The following is a 20,066-nucleotide window of genomic DNA, read 5'->3' on the forward strand; positions in this document are numbered from 1 at the left end:
AGGTTTTAAGCTTTCGTTATTACCGCATGTGCTGATGGACCAGAATAGGGTTTATAGCTGTTTGGAGATGACCGGTGTGGCCCGGTGTGGCCCGGTGTGGCCCGGTGTGGCCCGAGGCCAGCTGCTGTCCATTACTCTTACACGGCTCCCTATTCAAAACACTAAAACACCTTTCAAGGTGCTCGCTAAAGTGAGTCAGTACCAGACTCAACCGCTGCATTAGCACACAACCCTGGCAGCCATCCAATATGATGCCACGCGCCCACACCCCCCCTCCCAGCCTTTGGTTGGAGGGCAAGAAGTCAGCACCTCCCCGATGACCACCGTTTTGTTTATCTGTTAGTTGTCAACAAACAGAGCTAAATAGTGGTGAAATAAAATCTGTCAGCATGGTTAACACGCTGCGTTCTAAACTGCTCAGTAAACATAACATTTTACATGTTTCCAGCTGAAAAAACCAAGTCTCATGACAGAATAAAAAAGTAAAATATCATCTAATGACTTTTTAATGTAATTATGCGGGGCACGAGTAGCCGGGGGAGGCGCACCGGGCGAGCAGAGGCAGCAGCGAGGAGCTGTTCTGAGAGGGCAGGCGTGAAAATGCCGGTGTGGTGTGTAGTTGGCACAGTGTCTGCCAAAAACACGTTATTATTCCTCCTCGAAGCGCTTAAAAACTCATGTTCAGCCAGACTGAGTTGTGATCTGGTCTTGGGGAGGGGGCGGGGTCAGTGACGGCGGCTGCAGCGTAGGGACACGGAGAAGTTAAAAGGAGAGAGAAATAGAAAACAGAAGTTCTTGTTCCTCTTTATTCTTTTGTTTCATGAAGATAAACTGATGTTAAATTCAGCTTAAAGAGAAGCTGGGAGGAGGTTTTGGTTCATTTTAAGTTACAGGAGGTCTTGTGTCCTATCTGCTCCTCCAGAGACAGCGTGGACATGAGGAGGGAATAAAAGTCCCACCGGACAGGTTTATAGTTAGCTTAATCCTAATCCAGCCCACAGCCTTCTGCTGGTGTTATTATCAGCAAGAATAAAACAAACATCTCAAGTATGATTGGAAGTTTAGGATTTTTTTATGTTTTATTATTTTCTGCATCAAACAGAACTTGATTCATTCTCCAACTTTTCAGAAACGAACCACTGGGTTCAAATAAAATAAACTAAGTCAAACATTTCATTTGGTGTTATTTCTGACGCCCTTCAGCTGTGGCATAAATATCTGACTCTAGAGCTGCTCAGAGACATTAAAAGCTAATATATGGATCTTTTAACTTAAATTAAAGGCAAGATCTGGACGTGTCCTAAAGGTTTTTAGTATATTTTGAAATGTTTGAGCATTTGCAAAGCATGTTTTTCTCAGCCTGAGACGTGACAGATTGTCTTACTTTGTTAAACCTTCTTAAATGTTTAAAACATTTTGTCCTAAGGACTGTTGTGAATGGAGAGCTTTTGGGGGAGGGCAGGTTGTGTCTGACATCTATTTATCGATGAAAACAAATCCATAGCAAATAATCTTGATGCTCTGGGATATTGAATCGAATTGAATCGCTGACCCAATAACCGTAATCGAATCGGATTGGGAGACAAGTGAAGACTCACACCTCTATCACTGAGGACGGTGAGGAAATGTCTGTCAACCGTTCATGAACTCATTCGCTGCCAGCGTTTCTCACCGTTTTTACTGTTTTTTAAGAGTCACAGAGCGTTGCGCGCTAGGATGATGTCGACGCCAAAACAACCAAAACAAAGTGGAGACTCACCTCTTACTTCAGGAAGAATCCGCGCATTTCGAGCGTTATCCATTCTTTCATAATCCGTTGTCGAATTGTGATCGGCAGACGCTTTTCCCGTTCGCGCCTCACTTTTTTTTACAGCAGCGGTCCAAAACGATCTCCTAACACATGGATGTTCTGCTTCCTGATCACATGACGTGTGACGTACGCGGATGAAGATCGGCTTTAGAGCTGGGATGTTTGTTCTCACGGGGCGGGGGCTCGTCCGACGCCCACACAGTAAAAACATGTAAATGTCGGCTTTAGTCGTCAATGGCAGTGAATAAATTAAATTCTGGTAAATTGTACATTTGAAATATTTAACTGCAGAGAAGCAGCTGCCTGCCAGAGGAGAACAACATGGCCGCCCTTCAGGAAGAGGTAAAGCAGATGAAGCTGAGGGAGCTGGAGACGCTGCGTTCGTTCAGAGAGATGCAGGACAGCGTCACAGAGCTCAACACACGCTGGCAGGTAAAACACAAGTTCACCCAGTCATGCAGACGCGTGTAAATTCTCCATTAGCCTTGAGGCAGAGGAGTCCGATTTATTCGCCGTCTGTTCTCGAAGCATCACATGTCCCGTGGGAGCGGCACAGGCAACGGAGGAGGCCACTGGAAGGAGTCCCCGAAGAAGAACGCTATGAACGAGCTGCAGGACAAGCTGATGACAGTCAGACTGAGGGAGGCGCAGGCCCAGGCGGAGCTCCGGGAGGTGAAGCTCAGAGCGCTGCAGCAGGAGAGCCAGGTCAGACAACAGCACTCTCATTTGTTCTGATCAGTGTGCTCTAGCAGACCTCAAACCGTATAACGTGAAAAAGGAATTGATGGACTAGTTAACCATTCTTCAATTCAATTCAATTTCAATTCAATACTTTATTTCACTCAAAGTTTAAATATACAAACTTCAAATCAGAATATAAGCATTCGAGTGAAATAGGGGGAGGAAGAAGAAAAAATCTTATATGACCTACCCCCTTTAACTAAGACAAGATAGATAACAAAAAGTACAAAATAGCCTTATACACAAAAAATAAACCACTCTCTTACTTCCACAAATAATATCACTACTAAAACATTAATCCTCCATCCTCAACTTACCAAATCATACGATTTTAGCATTTTATCTTTATACATTTTTTTGAATTGATCAGTAGTTGTACATTTTTTTAATTCATCATCCAGGTTATTCCATAATTTCACACCATGTATTGAAATACACATTTGCTTTAATGTAGTACGGACAAATATCCTTTTAAACTCTGGTTTCTTTCTACTCTTATCATTTTTTGGGATTAAAACAAAGAAACTTTGTAGATTAGTTGGCAGCAAATTATTTCTAGCCTTAAACATAATTAGTAAAATTTTCAAGTTAACTAAGTCTTTGAATTTCATAATTTTAGATAGAACAAAATATTTGTTGGTATGTTCTCTTGGATTTGCTTTATATAGAATTCACCAAACTTTCTTCTGTAACAGAAACAAAGGATTAGTGTTTGTTTTATACGTATTGCCCCAAACCTCAATACAATAAGTTAAGTATGGTAAGATAAATGAGTAATATAATGTCTGAAGTGTTGAAATTTCTAGAAAACCTTTGACTTTGTTTAAAATTCCAATACTTTTGGATATTTTTTGTTTTATATATTTTATATGGGATTTCCAAGTAAGTTTATGGTCCAAGAGAACCCCTAAGAATCTGACTTCATTTACTCTATCGATTAAAAAACCTTCAATAGACAACGTAACTAAATCATTAGTTTTTCTGTTACCAAAAACCGTGAATTTTGTTTTATTCCAATTGATAAAATCGTGATTGTTGACACATATTACAGCCATGACCTAATTATGATGTTTTTGTTATCTTTTTCTTCAATCCAGAACCAGATCCACAGTAAACTGATTGGTCGTCACGAGCAGGAACGCTCTGCCCTGCAGGACCGACTCCAGATGGTAGCCAATCAGAACAAAGCCCTGCAGGCACAACTCAACGAGATGAAAAGGAAACAGGCAGAGTCGGACTGCAAGGTGCGATGAGATGAAGGGAATCTGACATGGCTGTCGAATTTAGCAACGAGCTCACACAACTCACTGACAAGTACATGTCTGAAGCTGCTGGAACATCCAAACACAGGTGGAATCAAAATATCACAAAGTATTACCTGAAAGCAACGTTTTTCTGTTAGATAAAGGTAACAAACGAGCAAGATGTAGGTCCTGGTACCTTAATTACTTTATTGTTGATTATTCATTTGAGTTTAGATCAACCAACGGCCTGTTGTATGGTTTGTATTGTTTTAGGTCGTCACGGTGCGACTTAACACATCGGTGATCTTTAAAGCTGAGCATACACCGTGTCCGCTCCATCTCAAACTGTACGACTTTGTCACTGGGTAACGTTCGCAAGCCACTGTATGTCCCAGTGCTAGCAACACGTCAGACCTTCAAATGTGGAAACCTGGAAGAGAGGAGACTGCTGTGCTGTTGTTGATGCCTGCTGTCCTCGAGGCTTGCCCTGACATGCGGGGGTTTACGGCTGCACCCATGGCTGGACAGTTGTCGACTGGGAGATAGTTGTGTGAGGTGTTGATTTCTTCTCACAACCGCCTGTAAACTACATGATGCACAACCCAAAACTAGGCCAGACCTCAAAGATTGTTTCAGTAATAGAAAATCGGCTCGGTGTTCCCAGCTTAAGTAGGCAAGCCATTGTTGTAATATCCTACACATATGAGACGAAGTTAAATGGTAATCAGGGCGCTCTGAGCATCATGTGGCGCTGAGTTACTGGATCAAGTGCCTCACAGTAAAAGGATAATAAACATTAAAGGGCACATGTTACACCTCTTTTTAAACCAAGTTATAGATGAATCTCAAAGAATTATAATGGTGCAGAAGTCCATTTATTTCAGTAATTCACCTTAGACTGAGAGACTATCAGGGTATCTGCAGGTCCTTAAAAAGTCTTAAATGTGCTTTTCCAAATTTAAGGCCTTAAAAATCACTAAAAATGACAAATAATCCTTGAATGCAATTTCTAAAGGTCTTAAATGACCAAAGACCCAATAAACAAGATTCTTTATTTCTATAAAATTTTCATGAATTTCTAGTTAGTGTTAAGCATTTTTGGTGTATGATATTAACAAAAGCGGAACCGTACACATTCGGTTGGTTGTGAAAGGGGGCTATTTTTAGATGAGCACATTAGCTGGTTAAGCTAGCGGGAGCTTGCGCCATGGGGAAGTGCAAGTTTAATGGTAACTGGATGGCTAAACCTACAATCGCGACGTGGTTAGCACCGGTTCCAGGCAATAGCTGGAAATTATTGCTTAATTTTAATTTAAAAAAAAATTGCTTAAATTTGGTCAAAGTGGCCTTAAAAAAGGTCTTAAAAAGTCTTAAATTTGGCTCCCTTAAATCTGCAGATACCCTGGACTATATAAAGGTTCGGGAACCCTTTGCAGGTGTAGACTGGTAAGCTGTAAGCCATAATCATCACAACTAAAACAAATAAAGGCTTGAGATGCCTGGCTTTGCATCTAATGAGGCTATCATGTATTAGTTTCACCTTTTAAGTTGAATTGAATTAACTTTTGCACCATATTATAATTTTTCAAGTTTCACTTGTATGATAGTTCTACTGTCTCTACAAAACATAGTCCCTCTCCCATAAATCAACGTCACCAGCTCGATTCTTGACAGTTTCAGTACCTTCCAGAAGGGGCTGTTTCAGGGCTCTGTCACTTTCATGCAAATAAACTGTTGCTGACCATGCCCACCCATCACCTTATTGGCTGCTATGAGGTGATGACCTTGCATATCCAGGAGGGGCTCAGAGTAGAGTCGCTGCTTCTACACGTCCAGAGCAGAGGCTTCCCTAAGTGTGGAAGGCCGAGGGGGTTTCTATGCTGATGTCCCTTTTTGTGATGTCACAATAAGGGACATTTTCAGATGGCTAATAGAAGCATCTCCTTCCTAGTACCAGACTCAGGGATGATTTTTATTCATGTTTGGAGCGTTTACAGAGGCTGGAGAAACGCACGTCAGCACAAAAACATGCAAAAGTGAGTTTTCCATAATATGTCCCCTTTAAGATTAAAACCATGCTGAAGCTCCCTAATCAATATCACTGCTTGAGTTTATAACTTTATTTAAAGTTACTCTGCTGAAGCTCTTACTTTTTTGGTCAATGAGATGTTTGGCTCCATGCCTATTTACTAGGAACTATGATAGAATCGGCTCTTTTAGATGTAAGATTGCAGAATCCCATAATATGTAGAAACTGGGCAGAAGATAAGTAGATGTTTAGATCCACTATCCAATAAAGAAGTCCAGGGGAGGATGGAGTTCATTATTTTAAATGACAAATGTTTTCTTTCTCTTGACCTCCTTCCTGCTTTTCCCATCATGCATGTAGAGTAAAGAGGAGGTGATGGCTGTGAGGCTGAGGGAAGCAGACAGCATGGCTGTAATGGCCGAACTCAGGCAGAAGATCGCTGAACTGGAGATACAGGTGTGTGTGTGTGTGTGTGTGTGTGTGTGTGCGTGTGTGTGTGTGTGTGTGTGTGTGTGTGTTGTATATAAAACATATGTTGATGACATTCACATCTTATGCTGTGAAACCTTGAACACTCAACACGTTGAAAGGTTTGAGCTCGTCTGTTACTGTTTTCAGAAAGAGGAAGGGCTGATCCAAGGCCAGCTGAACCACTCAGACTCCAGACAGTACATCAACCATCTCCGGGACCAAATAGCTGAGCTTAGAAATGAGGTAGGACACACGATGATACACAATCAGTCTACTCAGTTTACAGGAAGGAACAATAAATATACAGTAATCCCTCGCTACTTCGCGGTTCGTTCATCGCGGATTCGCTGCTTCGCGGATTTTTTCTTTGGAGCATTTTTCAGGGGGAATTCGCAGATTTGCGGTATTTTTCACTGATTCGCGGTATTTTTCTATGCGAAATATCAAGAAATTCTTGTTTTTTTTTCATCAATTTCATCATAAAATGCACTTTTTGTAATAAAACTAAAAAAACAAGTAAAAAAAAATTTTTTTCTCGAGTTTTACCCACAAAAAGAGAATGTGATCATACGATAATTCAATATAGTACTGTATGTCAGACAGGGCGGCTGGATTCGGGAGATGAGCTTGTAGGGAGCGTGGTTTCACAGACGCGGAAGTGATAGCGTCGGTGAAACGCCGGCTGATCTAGGAAACCCCCGAGCGTTCGAGCGTCAACGAAGTGACACGGAAATGCCGGGCTTTCCAGAAGTAAGTAAGATAACTTACTATGAGCTGATAGTTCGTTGGATTGATCGGTAGGTTGGAAACTCTGATCATGAATCTGAAGAAACGATGACTGAGTGGTGAGCTGGAAAGGCGACTTCCGTTTATAGCCGCGGTTTGTGACGTAGGTGCGACGTGGAGGGAATCCCCGCGAGGGGCATGCTGGGAGTCCCTACTTCGCGGATTTTCACCTATCGCGGCCAGATCTGGAACGCATCTACCGCGATAAACGAGGGATCACTGTATTCATTGTTTCAGGATTTCAAAATAAAAGCTGCACAAACCTTTACATACAACTTTTAAAGTTGACATTAAGTATAGTTGCTCAAAAGAGTTTCTACTGGTGCTGACGTGATTATTGTGCCTCTTAGACCATAAAGGAGATTTTAGTACAGACTTTGATCCTGATCCAGGCCGTAGTCAGTTCAGACCCCAGGCCTTATTTCAGGCATGCATGGACACAATGAATAAAGGTTTTTCTCAACAATAATTTGCATGATTTGCAAAAATAGTATATTTTAAATTCTTACAGCCACTCCCACTGGAGGTTTTATAGGCTTGTCTTGCCAGCGGGTGACCCCGGGGCCGACCCAGGACATGATGAAGGGATTTTGTCTCGAGGCTGGGACCACCTAGGGGTCCCATTTGGTGAGAGCATGGTCTGGTCCGACCCCCAGCATCTGCACCCAGATAGGCAGAAGACTGTGATTGTCTTACTGCTCTTTAAATAGTTTGTTTATTATTTATTGCGTGAAAGCAGAGGAATTTTATTTGTTAGGGCATGAAAGGTAAGTTAAGTTTATGTTTAAAATTTCCATTAAACTGCAGCACAAATATTACTTTACTACCAACATGTAGGTCAACTTTCAGCCTTCTCAGGAACACGGATGTCTCTGAACAGTTGAGCGGGACATAAGAAGAAGTCCGTGTTGTCCTCCTTAAGTTAGAAAACAAAGGCTACCATGAGCAGTGTTGCTTTTGGAGACTCTGATATGAAGCGCACAGCTTCCTACTTCCCACTCTCACTGAGAATAACCCTGACCTACTGCTCACAGCAGTCTGTCCTCACGCTCCAAGCTGCAGTCAGAGAAGATGTTTACTCTACTGCATCCAGACTGATAACGGATCGCGCATGCGGGAAGCCGCCGCTGGCTTATTCGACCCACCAATCAGAGGCCCCCTCTATAAGTAGGCGTGAACTTCAGTCGGTAGAGGGTGTGTTGGTTCGACTTCGCGTGAAGCTGACCGCCAGAGTCCAAATCCAAAAAACGCATCGATTACCCAGATGTTAGCACAATGAACCTACTTGGGCTGGGCGGGGCCGACCCAGATGTGAAAGCATTGGTTTTGGAGATAAACCTTGGCCAATCAGACCTTGACCTCCATTAAGTTACAGCCAGTGTTAAAGAGACTTTAATTTAGTCATCCAATTTGTTTTTGTTTTAGATTTATTTTAGTCTAATAAAATATACCATACTTCTTCTGATGCACCTTGTGTGAAGGAAATGTTAACCACACCTAGTTGAAACCGTACAGTATGTTGGTCTTTGGATTAATAAAACTCTATATTTATAATTGTTTTAATAACAAATATTGGAAAATACTAAAATGCACACTCAGTTAGAAATGGTGTCCCTCAAAATTAATAAAGTAAATAAATCTGTATAATGTGCACCAATATTAGTAAATATGACAGAAAATGACATCATCCTATCTAAACATTAAAAGGTGTTCCTCTAAGAATGCGAGGAGGTAAACTAAAGGTAAGCCTTGCTTCCAGGTGTATTTATTAGAGTTTTTCCATCAACATTCTACCAAGCTTGGCTGCCTGAACGTTTTTCTGGACTGACTGAATGTTTTTTCTCACACATACACGGCTGATAATGTTACAGCTGTAGCAGCGCCACAGAAACGACTCAGTTCAGTTTGGCAACAGCTGAGCTGCAGCAACAATCTCCTCCTGACCTCTCAGCCCCGGCTCGCTGCTACCACCGCAACTTTTAAAACCAGGGCAAACCCCAGATGCGTACTCATTAAGCAAATACTTTCCAGATCAGCCCTTTTAAATGCTTTTCCCCCCAGCCACAGACATTTTCTACTTTTGGACATAAACTGTCGTTGGCAGCTTGTTCAAACAGCAGCCGGCTCCGGACTCTGATTGGTTCTTTTTTTCTGTTTTTCCATCGTTTCTGTTTTCTGATTGGATTTTCATTCCTGTCAATTTTTGTTGCCGCCTTTTACTTGTCATCAAAAATGTCGATCTATATCGGCCTATTTTAGTCTTTATTCACATGGATTTTTTGAGGTTTTGTTTTGTTTTAGCTTGCAAAAATGTATTCATCACATCAAAAAGTAGGATGAAAATATTTTGTCAACAAAATTAAAGGTTTGGTGGAGGATGTTTCCGAATTTCAGGAAAGAACCGCCCTCTCCAAGTTGTAGAAGGGGTAAATATGTTGCTTTTAAGCTTAATATATTACCTTTACTTATGACCAATAAGATGTGATGTTCTATATGAATATAGGACATCAACCTTATTGGTCTTTGAATGTTTAATCAGAAGATTCAGGATTCTTTGCTTTTTCAGTGATCATAAACACACTTCGTATTAATTCAGACAGAGAGTCAGGTTTATAAAAAGAAAGACTTTTTTTTCTAAACAAATTAAAAACAAGAAAAGTTATAAATAAGACGAATGTGATGGATGAATATAAGTGGATGGGATGTGATGTATGATGATTGAATGGTGTGTGTTTATCAGAACCTTGTATCTAGAAGAAACTGGGTTCTGGGTGTAAACAAGAATTTGGTCTGCATTAAACTAACAAAGTTGGTTCTCATCAAAACCACATCAGATGCGATCATGCTGTGTGTCTACCTCACCCTTTTGGAGACCCTCTTCGTGGATCCAGAGGTCAGGAAGGTCGGATGGCCTCTGGGCACCGAGGTTCAGTAGATTAACCGCAGCACCGACTACTCCAGTCCAGAGATGTCACCAGGCACAACAGGTTGGAACTAGTTTGCGTCTAGAACAGCTGTTTCTGAGTGGCTGAAGGAGCAAGTTTCTGTGTCGTTGCAGGCGTCTTTTGGCTTGTCGAGAGCCTTGATGGTTCAAAGAGTTTTGCTCCTGGCTGGCTCGCCAAATATGTAGGAATAGCATACGCATGTATTTTGGGTGATTTTTAAGCTAAATATGCTACACTACATTTGACCAATAAGATGTGAATTACTATATAAATATGGAAATCCGGTCTGATTGGTCTTTGAGTGTTTAACCAGAAGATTTAGAATTATTTGTGTATTCAGGGATTGTACGACACTTCGTATCAATTCAGACAGAGAGTCACGTTTATAAAAAGTAAGACATTTTCTAAACAATTAAAAACGTGACAACTAGGACACTTTATGTGGTGAATGAATCTAGGTGGATGGAATGTGAGGTGTGATGATGTGTGAATGTGATGTTATCAGAACCCTCGTATCTGGAGAAACTGGGTTCTGAGTGGGAGTGAATTTGGTCTGCTATAAACTATAGTGATGGTTTATAAAACCACATCAGACGCAATCTGTCGAGTCTACGTACCAGCTTGAAGACCCCCGTGGTAGATCCGGAATGTCAGGAAGTCCGTAGACCCCCAAAGGTACCGAAGTCCGTATAAGAAACCGCAGTGTCACTAAACCGGTCTCGAGATGTCTACAGGTCACGACAGGTAGTTATTTGCGTCTATGGAGAACTCTTAAGGAGTCGCTGCTGGTTCAGCTTTATTCTGAAGGAACCGTTTGCGGTATCAGCTTTAGCGTGCAACAGGTTTTGACAGCTAGCCAAAAGATGCACTTGGTTAAAGAGGTTTTGCTTTGGATGGCCGGTCCGAAGCTTTCTCAAAAACTGACCCACTCAGGAAGTGAGTTCTGTTTTAACAACGGCCATATTTTGACTACACGGCCAACCAGAATTTGACACGTAAAGGGGTTTTACCAAACATACCTCAGAACATCAGATAGAAGAGCTCTGATTAGTGGATCGGGGAATCTCTATATGTACGTTTAACTTTAACTTGCGTCATGGAGATATGGCGAGTGTGTGTGAGCTTGTCAGTAGATAGTGATTCACTTGTTAAATCAACTTACTGATCATAACGTAATAGTCATTTCAACTTCAGTAATTTAAGCACAGATTAATCACAACATTGTTATTATTCTTCAGCCATTATTATTCATTCATTTAATGATTGTTTTAACACTCCATTATTCATAACGGTTCATTATTAGATTACATTATAAAAGTTCCTTCTTCCTGTTTTGTGAAGCAAAGCAGTCTGAGAAAAGTGGAACTTGAGAGGGACCTTGGCCAACAACAGTATCTTTCTTGCAGATTAAATGCACCAGTTAAGACTTACATCTCCAAATGGCCAGATACTGAAGGGGTCAGACTGTAGGTGGAAAACCGACCATTCCTGGAGGCTACAACGTTTAGAAAAAATTGCGCGTGGGACAGAATGCCCAGTTATCCTCGTGCACGCTCTGTTTACAAGTAGCTGCCGGCCTTGTAGCTAACTTCTTCTAACAGTAACCTGAAATTAATTTCTCCAAAAAGCTTGTTGAACTTTGGCTTACCTGTTGTGCAGAAAACCGGCGACAGAGGCGTTTGTGAGGAACCCAACCTTTGCTTTGCACAGGAAGTGAAAACTACCCAGCAACGAGCACGTACAACCTGCGTACCATACGTGAATTGTCCCCCGGAATGATTGACAGTTATGTGGACCAATGGTTCAGATGATCCAGCCAAAAGAAAAAGATCCTCCGCTATACCTTTAAGACTGAATACAACATTTTGGTTTTATGACCTTACAGTGTGATATGAAGATTTGTCACAAAATAAATACCTTATGTGTTCATGTCTGTTATGTAATGTAGCAGTCTAAAAGTAAAAGGTCAGTCAGCCTGACAGCTATTTCATTCACAACGGAAAGTCATCAGTTATCCTAAATCATGTTTAGATCTTCACCAGAAAGTCTTGAGAAAATGTCATCGATTTGTTTAAAAAGTTTTTTCCACTTATTCACAATCACGTGTCTTAAAAAGCACGCTACCAGGACAGATTGTGGTCTGACCTTTCTCTTGTTTATTTAGTTTGAAGACATTTATTTGTATTTTAAAATGTTTGCGTTTTGACTGAGAAACATTCAGCAGAATAACAGGAAATAAAATGGCTTCCAAATGGCTTGTGATACGCTCGGATAGACAGAGCGTGTGCAAACAGATAGCCTGCAGCTCTGCTAACCACCACTGAATAATCGTCTCATCTACACGCAACCTAAAATCAGACACCACTTCCACTCTGACACAAGCTAGCCTATTTGAGTGATTCTTTAGCGTCAGACCACTGTTCCTCTCCAGCAGCCACGTTCTCACCATTCGCTTCACAGTAAACTTTCAATCTAAATATTGGCTCATCTTCTGATGAATAACTGGCTCTTGTGTTATGTGTTGGGGGTTATTTCAGGTTATGCCCCAGCTAACTCAGGCTGACTGACAATTTAGACGATTTTCATGTTTTTGTGTTCCCTCGCTGACGTGAAGCGGAGATCATTTCCAGCTTTGATTTGAGACTCGAGCGTCCCACTCAGCAGTGAGTCGGGGTTTGTTCATTCAGAGAGTTGCTGTGCGTGACTAGGAAGGAGTGTGTTGGAGCTTTATAGGGAGGGGGTTGTGAAGACATATCTCTTCTCTTTACCGCTCCTCTCCTCTTTTTTCTTCTCTCCTCCCCCGACCTTTTTTCATCAAGGCCGTGGTTTTTCTAAATGAGACTGAAACTTGCGTGCATACAGATGAGGTAGCAGTGAACCATTTAGAGAAATCTCAGTGTGTTGTCGAAGCAGTCGTCTGAACTAGTCATTTAGATAGTTATGATTTAGAACGATACGTTCGGTGTGAGGCAGATGAATTAATATGACTCAAATATTTCTACAGATTTCAGTCATTTTGGGTAAAGTGTTTTTTTTACTGTGATTAAGTATAATGTGTACACTGTAAAAAAATAGTCCAGTGAACTTAAAAAAGTAAAGCAACCAGTTGCAATACAATTTTAAGTTCAGTCAACTTTTTAAGTGCTTGCTTTTCTGTATTAACTTAACATTTTGCAAGTTAAAATGTTCAACTGACTTAAAACTTTAAACTCTCCAAACAAATTGCAAGTTGGATTTTTAACAGTGTATTATTTAGATATTGATTACCTCTGAAGAAAGTTGGTGAAAATTTAGAAATGAAGATAGCAAATCGCTCCAAAAAACCTGTTTTTCTTTTTCATTTATATATTTTTTTGAAGTAGGTTAAAATGCAGCGAGACAGAACCTTTCCACTGGTTAACCACTGCTTTCCCCTCCCCCCCACCAGCAGCTACTTTAGTGTTTGATTGGAGGAAACAAAAACCTCTGAGATTTGTCATGAGTCACGGTGGTACGTGCACATTTGACATGCAAAACGCTCGCATGTGAACTCGGCCTTTTACTGTATTTCTTCTGTCGGGAACAATCTGCTAAAGGTTTGCTAACTTAAAGTTAAAGTCCCTCACACCGGTGTGTGAAATGCGTTCTCCGCATTTGACCCATCCTCCAGGGGAGCGGTGAGCTGCTTTTGGTGGTTTAACTCCCAAATCAAACCCCTTGAGGGTGGGTGTGAAGCGGGGAGGCATTGGGTCTCATTTTTAAAGTCTTCAGCATGACCCGATGGTGGATTTGAAATGAGTACAAAACCACAGTTTTTACGTTTTTACTGAAGCTCGCTGACGCTCACACCACAATGAAAAATCCAAGTTGCTCAAAGTTTGGGATGTTGAGAAGTGATGATGTCATAATGAAGGTTTTATTTACAGCTCAGGCTAGCAAACTACAGACAAAGTTATCAATCAATCAATCAAAACTTTATTAATCCCGGAGGGAAATTAGAGTTTCAGTACACACAATTCAGAGATCAGACATACATGGGCAAGACACATGACAAGAATTGGTGACTGTGGTCCATCGCAACACGAGTCGCGCTACCTTAATAGATGAAAAGGGAATTACATGAGGATAAATTGGGGGAGGGAAAAAAAGGCATACCAGAGTTAAGCCTGGTTTATGCTTCTCCGTCAGCTCCACAAGGGACAGACACGCACGGATTGACGGAAGCGTTTTGCTCTCATACTTCTCCGTCTCCTGGAGAGTGTTGCAAAGCAATTCCCCGGCAGGACAACAGAGGGCGTAGTGCTGTTCTGTGGTATCCTGTCATGTATCGGTCCAAGATAGTGTGTTTATATTGTGTTTTTTGTGTATATAAGAGACTTTTAACACGGACATGTTTGTCTCTCATTCTCCCACCGCTTCATGCGCTCGCCACCTCTAAACCCACGTTTCCTGTCATTTCCGTCCACAAATAAAACGCTTGCTGCGCATCTTTTCACTCCTCCAGTCACGGGAGAATTAAACGTTCACATTTTTAGAGTTTTTTCGCGAGGTATTCTTCAAGCTTCTCCGTGTCTGTCTCTAGTTATCCTCGGCTCTCTTTGCAATGGCGGCGCTGTAAACAACAGCGGCGTCCTGACCAATCACAAGCTTGCGTAATCCGTCTCGTTCGACGGATGTTTAAAAAAGTGGGCTCGACTCCGTACGTACTTGCGTGCCTGCCGGAGCCCTACGCAAGGACGGATAATGGCGTTGCGTGTCTCCGCACTGACGCAGACGGAGAAGCATAAATCAGGCTTTACTCCCGGCAGGGCGTAGCTTTACTATGCAAAAAAAAAAAAAAAAAAAAAAACGCCTCAAACATATAAGCACGAACATCACAGTTCACAACATGAGGCTCCGATGGGGAGGCGGGGTGGGGGGTGGGGGGGTGGGGGGGGGGGGGATCCTTTTTCCCCAGCGGGAGCAGCCCTGTATGGCGCTCAGCCAGCTGTAGCCACAGGTGGGAGGGAGATCTTGGGAGGCGCGCAGAGCACATTGATTCCTGCAGGCTGATGACCTCGCCAGGCTGAAGTCTACAATCCGAAGGATTGAAGATCAGTGCGTGTGAGCTTCTGCTGAGGATTACAGTGTAGGGAGACACAGATCACAGAGTGATAAACAGATGTGTTAAAGTCCCCAGTCTATTTTATAAACCCTGTTTTAAACAACAGCGGTCGCTTGTGAATCCCCTTTAATGGTCTCCAACCGGTATTTGTGGCACCCGGGCAGGATCCATATGAACAAATGGCCAGTGTTTATAAGCTGCATGGCGTTTTGACCTGCTTCAACTACATGAGGGTGAACAGAAGCTGCAGGACAATGAGATGCAGTCGGTTTGTTACTCTACTGCTAACTATTTACTTTAAAGCAGTTTCTTGTCCTAAATTATGAAGGTGAAAACAACTCAGAGATTTAAAAAATTGAGCTCATAGTGTCTTGAGTGGCTACTGGGTCTCATTGAGCTCCTAATGAAAGCCCTACATCTACAGCTGTAGAGACTGGGAGCAGAGTGTCGTCATACCAGTCCAATAAGGATTTATAAAAACGTAAAACACGAGAAGCATCTGATGATTACTCTTATTTCTTGTCATGTCTGATTTTAGCCTAATATCTGTAGATTTTTACCAAGTTATAGTCAGTTTTATATAAATTAATGCTGATTAACTCTGACTTCCATTTTGATTGGAGTCATTTTCACTCCTCCTGTCCCTCCTGTTCTCCCGTTCAGCCCTAAACAGTGTGTGACTAGTCTTGGGGTTAAACTTGATGCAAGTCTCATGATGGTTACTCAGATGAATGCTGTGGTTAAGTCTTGTTTCTTCCAACTGCGCCGTTTAATTCCTAAAATCGATCTTGAAGCAGCCGCACTTAGAATCTGTCATTCTTGCTTTATTACTTCCCATTTGGATTATGCCAACGCTATCCTCTTTGGTGTCCCAGCTTCAGCTCTAAATGGACTCCGGGTGGTTCAGAACGCTGCAGCCAGGTTCTTGACGAACACTAATGGGCTCGACACACGGGAGGCGACAAACAACCGCGATCAGTGAAATTTGTCGCTGTCGCTTTTATTACCTGACACACGGGAGGCGATCCGCGGCAGCGGCCAGCGACAAAGCCGTCTACGCGTTCCGTTCCATGGAGAAATCGAAACTTCCGTTGTTTTGCTTGGCTGTGTCAGGTTGGAGGGAATTAAGGTTATTTAAGCAGTTCAGAGTTAATAAAGTGGTAGATATGATGTTTCACAAGGTGCTGCTAGAGTTATGTGAAATCTTACTTCTGATTTTACTATAAAACATAATAATAATCAACTTCTCCTCCATGTTTGCTCGGAGGTGTACGAAGCATCCTGTCCGCTCATTGGTCAGTGAATGAAACCTCCGTTGATTGGTCCTCGTCCGAGCGACAGCGATGAAAAGTTGAAAATATTTCAACTTTCTGGGATCGCGTCGCTGGGTCGCCTGTGCACGACACGTGCACGAGCGCAAAATTTCACACGCACGTTTTTCGCGTTTCGCTTGGTAGGAGGGAGACCCGCGATTATCGCTTTGTCGCGCATGTCTCATTGAAAATGAATGGAGGAGAGGCGATGTCGCCTCCCGTGTGTCGAGCCCATTACAGGCATTCTCGCATCACTCCCGTTCTGGAACATCTGCACTGGTTACCTGTAAACTTACGTGTCAAGTTCAAGATCCTGACCTTTGTCTTTAACATTTTGAATGGCTCTGCCCAAGGATATGTTTCTGATTTGATTAATCGCAATGTACCAAACCGTGCTCTGAGGTCAGCTGACCGTCTGCTGCTCTGTGTATGAATCGCGGGGTGAGCGGGCTTTTATGTATGCTGCCCTACTCTACGTAATGCACTCCCACTCTCAATCAGGCAGGCCCCCTCCCTCTCTCCTTTTAAATCTGTTTTAAAGTCTAATTTTTTTTCCCATTGTTGATGTTCTCTTGTTTTATTGTGCTGGGTGTTCTTGCTGTGTTTGGCTCATCTGTGACCAACCTTTTCCTGTGTTCTCAGATCAGGCAGCTGCGTGGGCAGAAGGCAGGTCCCGGCACCAGGGTCAGCTGTGGTGGAGGAAGCACCAACTACCAGGATCTGTGTTTGGCTAGCCCCGCCTCTGCTGAGGGAGACTACCTCAGCTCAGACGAGGACCTCCTCCACAGCCCGCTCCCTACCACCTCCCTGTACCCCGCACTGTCAGACCCGTGTCACCCGTCGGCCCGGCTCGACAGCGAGGGCAGCACGGACAGTGAGGCGGAGGATCGGGTACAGACACACCCAGACCCGCAGCAGCTATATGGAAACATGGTGTGTGCTGAGGCGCTGGATAACTGAAACCCGGGAAGCTTTTGTGATTCCTCTGCATTACTTTTTTCCGTTCTACAAAGACCAGAGTTCAACCGGACCAATCTGCTACAGCTGATTGTACTTATCAATCCTCAGCTTGTCCGGTGTTTTTATTTGATGGTGGCATTGAATGAATCTTCTCTGATCATCTCCACCTGTCGTCTCTGCTCCTGGTATTGTCTCCACCAACCTGCTCATCACCATGTTTCATCCACTGTTCCTTGAAGAAGAGGTCATGTAAGACCTCCTCCTCTGTTTTTGTGCCAGAAGCGGTCCGCTAAAATCATGTTCCTTCCAAACACGAACACCTGTAGACTGTGTCGCTACAGCCGCTCCACATCTGCGGCTGGACCTGAAGCTGTGACTGTGAGAAGGAAAAGTTGGGTAGACACGAAACAACACCCCTGTCTCTACAAACCAAGCATCACACTGTTGATTCATCGTATATTCTGTCTACCTTTATCTAAAGTTTCCTCCTGATTGGTGCAGTTAACCCCATGTCCGTCTCCCGTTTGTCCCTTTTTTCCTGTCCTTATGTAGGAAAACTCATCTCCGCCCTCACTGCCCTCAGGAGAATCCTCCTCTCAGCCGCCAGTTCACCTCGGTGAAAAACAGGTGTTGAAACGAAAACTCAAAGATGATGATTACAGTGCAGTAGAGGAACACATCATTTCTAAAGGTAGCACTCATAAATTAATTATCAACATGTTCATAGATAACAAGTATTCATGTCAAAACACCACAACCCACTAAAAGAAAGTCAATGTTGCCAAATCGTGTTTTATTTTGTTATTTATGTTTTGTAATTTATTTTGATATATATTTTATTATTTTTTTCTATCTAAATACAACTGTAGGAGTGTAGGGGTACCAACAGAGGCCAAACTTTATGCCGTCCTTTGTGCCAACTCTTCATCCGTTGTGGCTTTGCTGCGACTATGTCATGGAAAGAAATGTGCTGCTATGATTTTACTTCAACTCCCATTTTTGTTGTGTTACTTTTTAAAATGCTGGGAGGAGAATGTCAGTAACTGCCAAGGTTTGATCAGCTGAGCTCTTCCCTGAAGCTTTGTACCAATGAGCAATGATGGGAAGAGCTTCCTTTAGACCCATTTGTGTAAAAGATCAAAGAAAAGTTTTGGCTTTTGTTTACTTCTGTTTTTCTGAGATTGGAGGTTGCTTTGACTGAAAGCCACTTTGGAGGAAGTTAGCTTAGCATGTGTTGCTATGTTTATTATATAAATACTAATGCACCACGATAGGCAAGGACCGGTTTAAACTTATAGAGTTGAAATTTCTGTCATACTGGTCCTAAATGTTATAAATTTTCTTCTGTTGAGATGAGTTGATGTGCATTTTGTCATCATCGTGAGTAAAATCTAGAAGTAGGCTCCAACTACTTCTGCTGCTGAAAGTGAAGCAGGTTCACAGGGACTGCCCTGTCTCATACTCGCCTGTGTATTCATAAGCATCAAATAACTAATTAAGGCAAAACGTTTAAGAAAAACCGATATTTTTGAAAATGCCCCATTGGTTTACATGGAGGGGATTAGACTATACTGCAGCCAGCCACTAGAGGGCAGTTCAGTTCCTTTCAGCATTGCATTTCCATGTCGAGTTTTTATGCGTGTTGATGGGTTTGGTCAGGTCATTTGCAGCACAGAGTAGCGCTCTCTCTTCCCTAGTTGTAAGCTAGCTCTGTACATTGACCAAAGGAAGGAAATTCCCTGATATATTTCCCCTTAAAAAATAAGTTTGTGTCAAGCCGTGATACAACTACTACTATCATCGTCTCATACTGGCTCACGCCCAAGACGATAAAGTAAAAATGAGAATACAGTTACATCAGACACGCTGGTCACACTACAGTTTTTCGGAATCAATCAATCCCAGAGGGAATCAGTTTCCCTCTGGGATTGATAAAGTATTTTTGGATTAGAATAGAATTTGAATTTTTATTCAGACATCTGATTTGTAGAAGGAAACATTTCCTCCTTTATTCAGACAATAATTTAGATAATCTAACCAGACAGGACGTTTGTTTATAAGTGTTAAACTTATAGGCTGTGGAGGAGTCCGGTGACACTGCTCTATACAGATTTATGCTAAGCTAACTTGCTTCCAATATGGCTTCAGTTTTAACCAACAAGGTCAAGAATGATGTCAGTCCTCCTGTCAGTTTAACCATGAAACAAAACAAGCAAGGATGGTTCATGTGCTAACATCATAGTTAGCTAAAACTGTTAGCTGTTGGTACTATTTCATTAGGGAATGATACCAACAGAAACAACGGTAACGCTTCCTTTTACAGTCCCCTAATTACTAAGTACTTACATGGTAATTACATAGTAAGTAAAAGCGTATTATTGTTTCTGAGTTCTTTAACAGTTATTACCATGTAACTCAGGTTCAATTCTAGTTTTTATTTTATTAATCATTCCCAGTAAATACGCCTTTACACAATAATTACACCGTATTACAATTATACACTTTAATTGCACAATAATACACTTAAACTTACTGTGTAATTACCATGTAAGTACTTAGTAATTAGGGGACTGTTAAAGGAAGCGTTACCGAAACAACTAGTGACCATAGAGTGTGGCTACAAGATATTTCACATATCAAACATCACTCTGTTATGAAAGAAATCTGTTGTGAATAAAACATGT

At 42.1% G+C, this 20,066-nt stretch overlaps 1 protein-coding gene across 3 annotated transcripts in view; it reads left to right on the top strand.

The window, feature by feature from the left end:
• Positions 1–17,584, top strand: part of evi5l (ecotropic viral integration site 5 like) — a 59,436-nt gene extending 41,852 nt beyond the window's left edge. For all 3 annotated transcript variants that reach the window (XM_070553632.1, XM_070553634.1, XM_070553633.1), the window contains 6 exons: positions 2,102–2,242; positions 2,339–2,515; positions 3,649–3,795; positions 6,185–6,280; positions 6,443–6,538; positions 17,065–17,584. In XM_070553632.1, coding sequence (XP_070409733.1) covers positions 2,102–2,242; positions 2,339–2,515; positions 3,649–3,795; positions 6,185–6,280; positions 6,443–6,538; positions 17,065–17,382 — 975 coding nt within the window. In that variant the 3' untranslated portion in view covers positions 17,383–17,584. The remainder of the gene's footprint in view (positions 1–2,101; positions 2,243–2,338; positions 2,516–3,648; positions 3,796–6,184; positions 6,281–6,442; positions 6,539–17,064) is intronic.
• Positions 17,585–20,066: the final 2,482 nt, after the last annotated feature.

This window comes from Nothobranchius furzeri, chromosome 7, assembly GCF_043380555.1.
Source record: "Nothobranchius furzeri strain GRZ-AD chromosome 7, NfurGRZ-RIMD1, whole genome shotgun sequence".
Taxonomy (NCBI): Eukaryota; Metazoa; Chordata; class Actinopteri; order Cyprinodontiformes; family Nothobranchiidae; genus Nothobranchius; species Nothobranchius furzeri.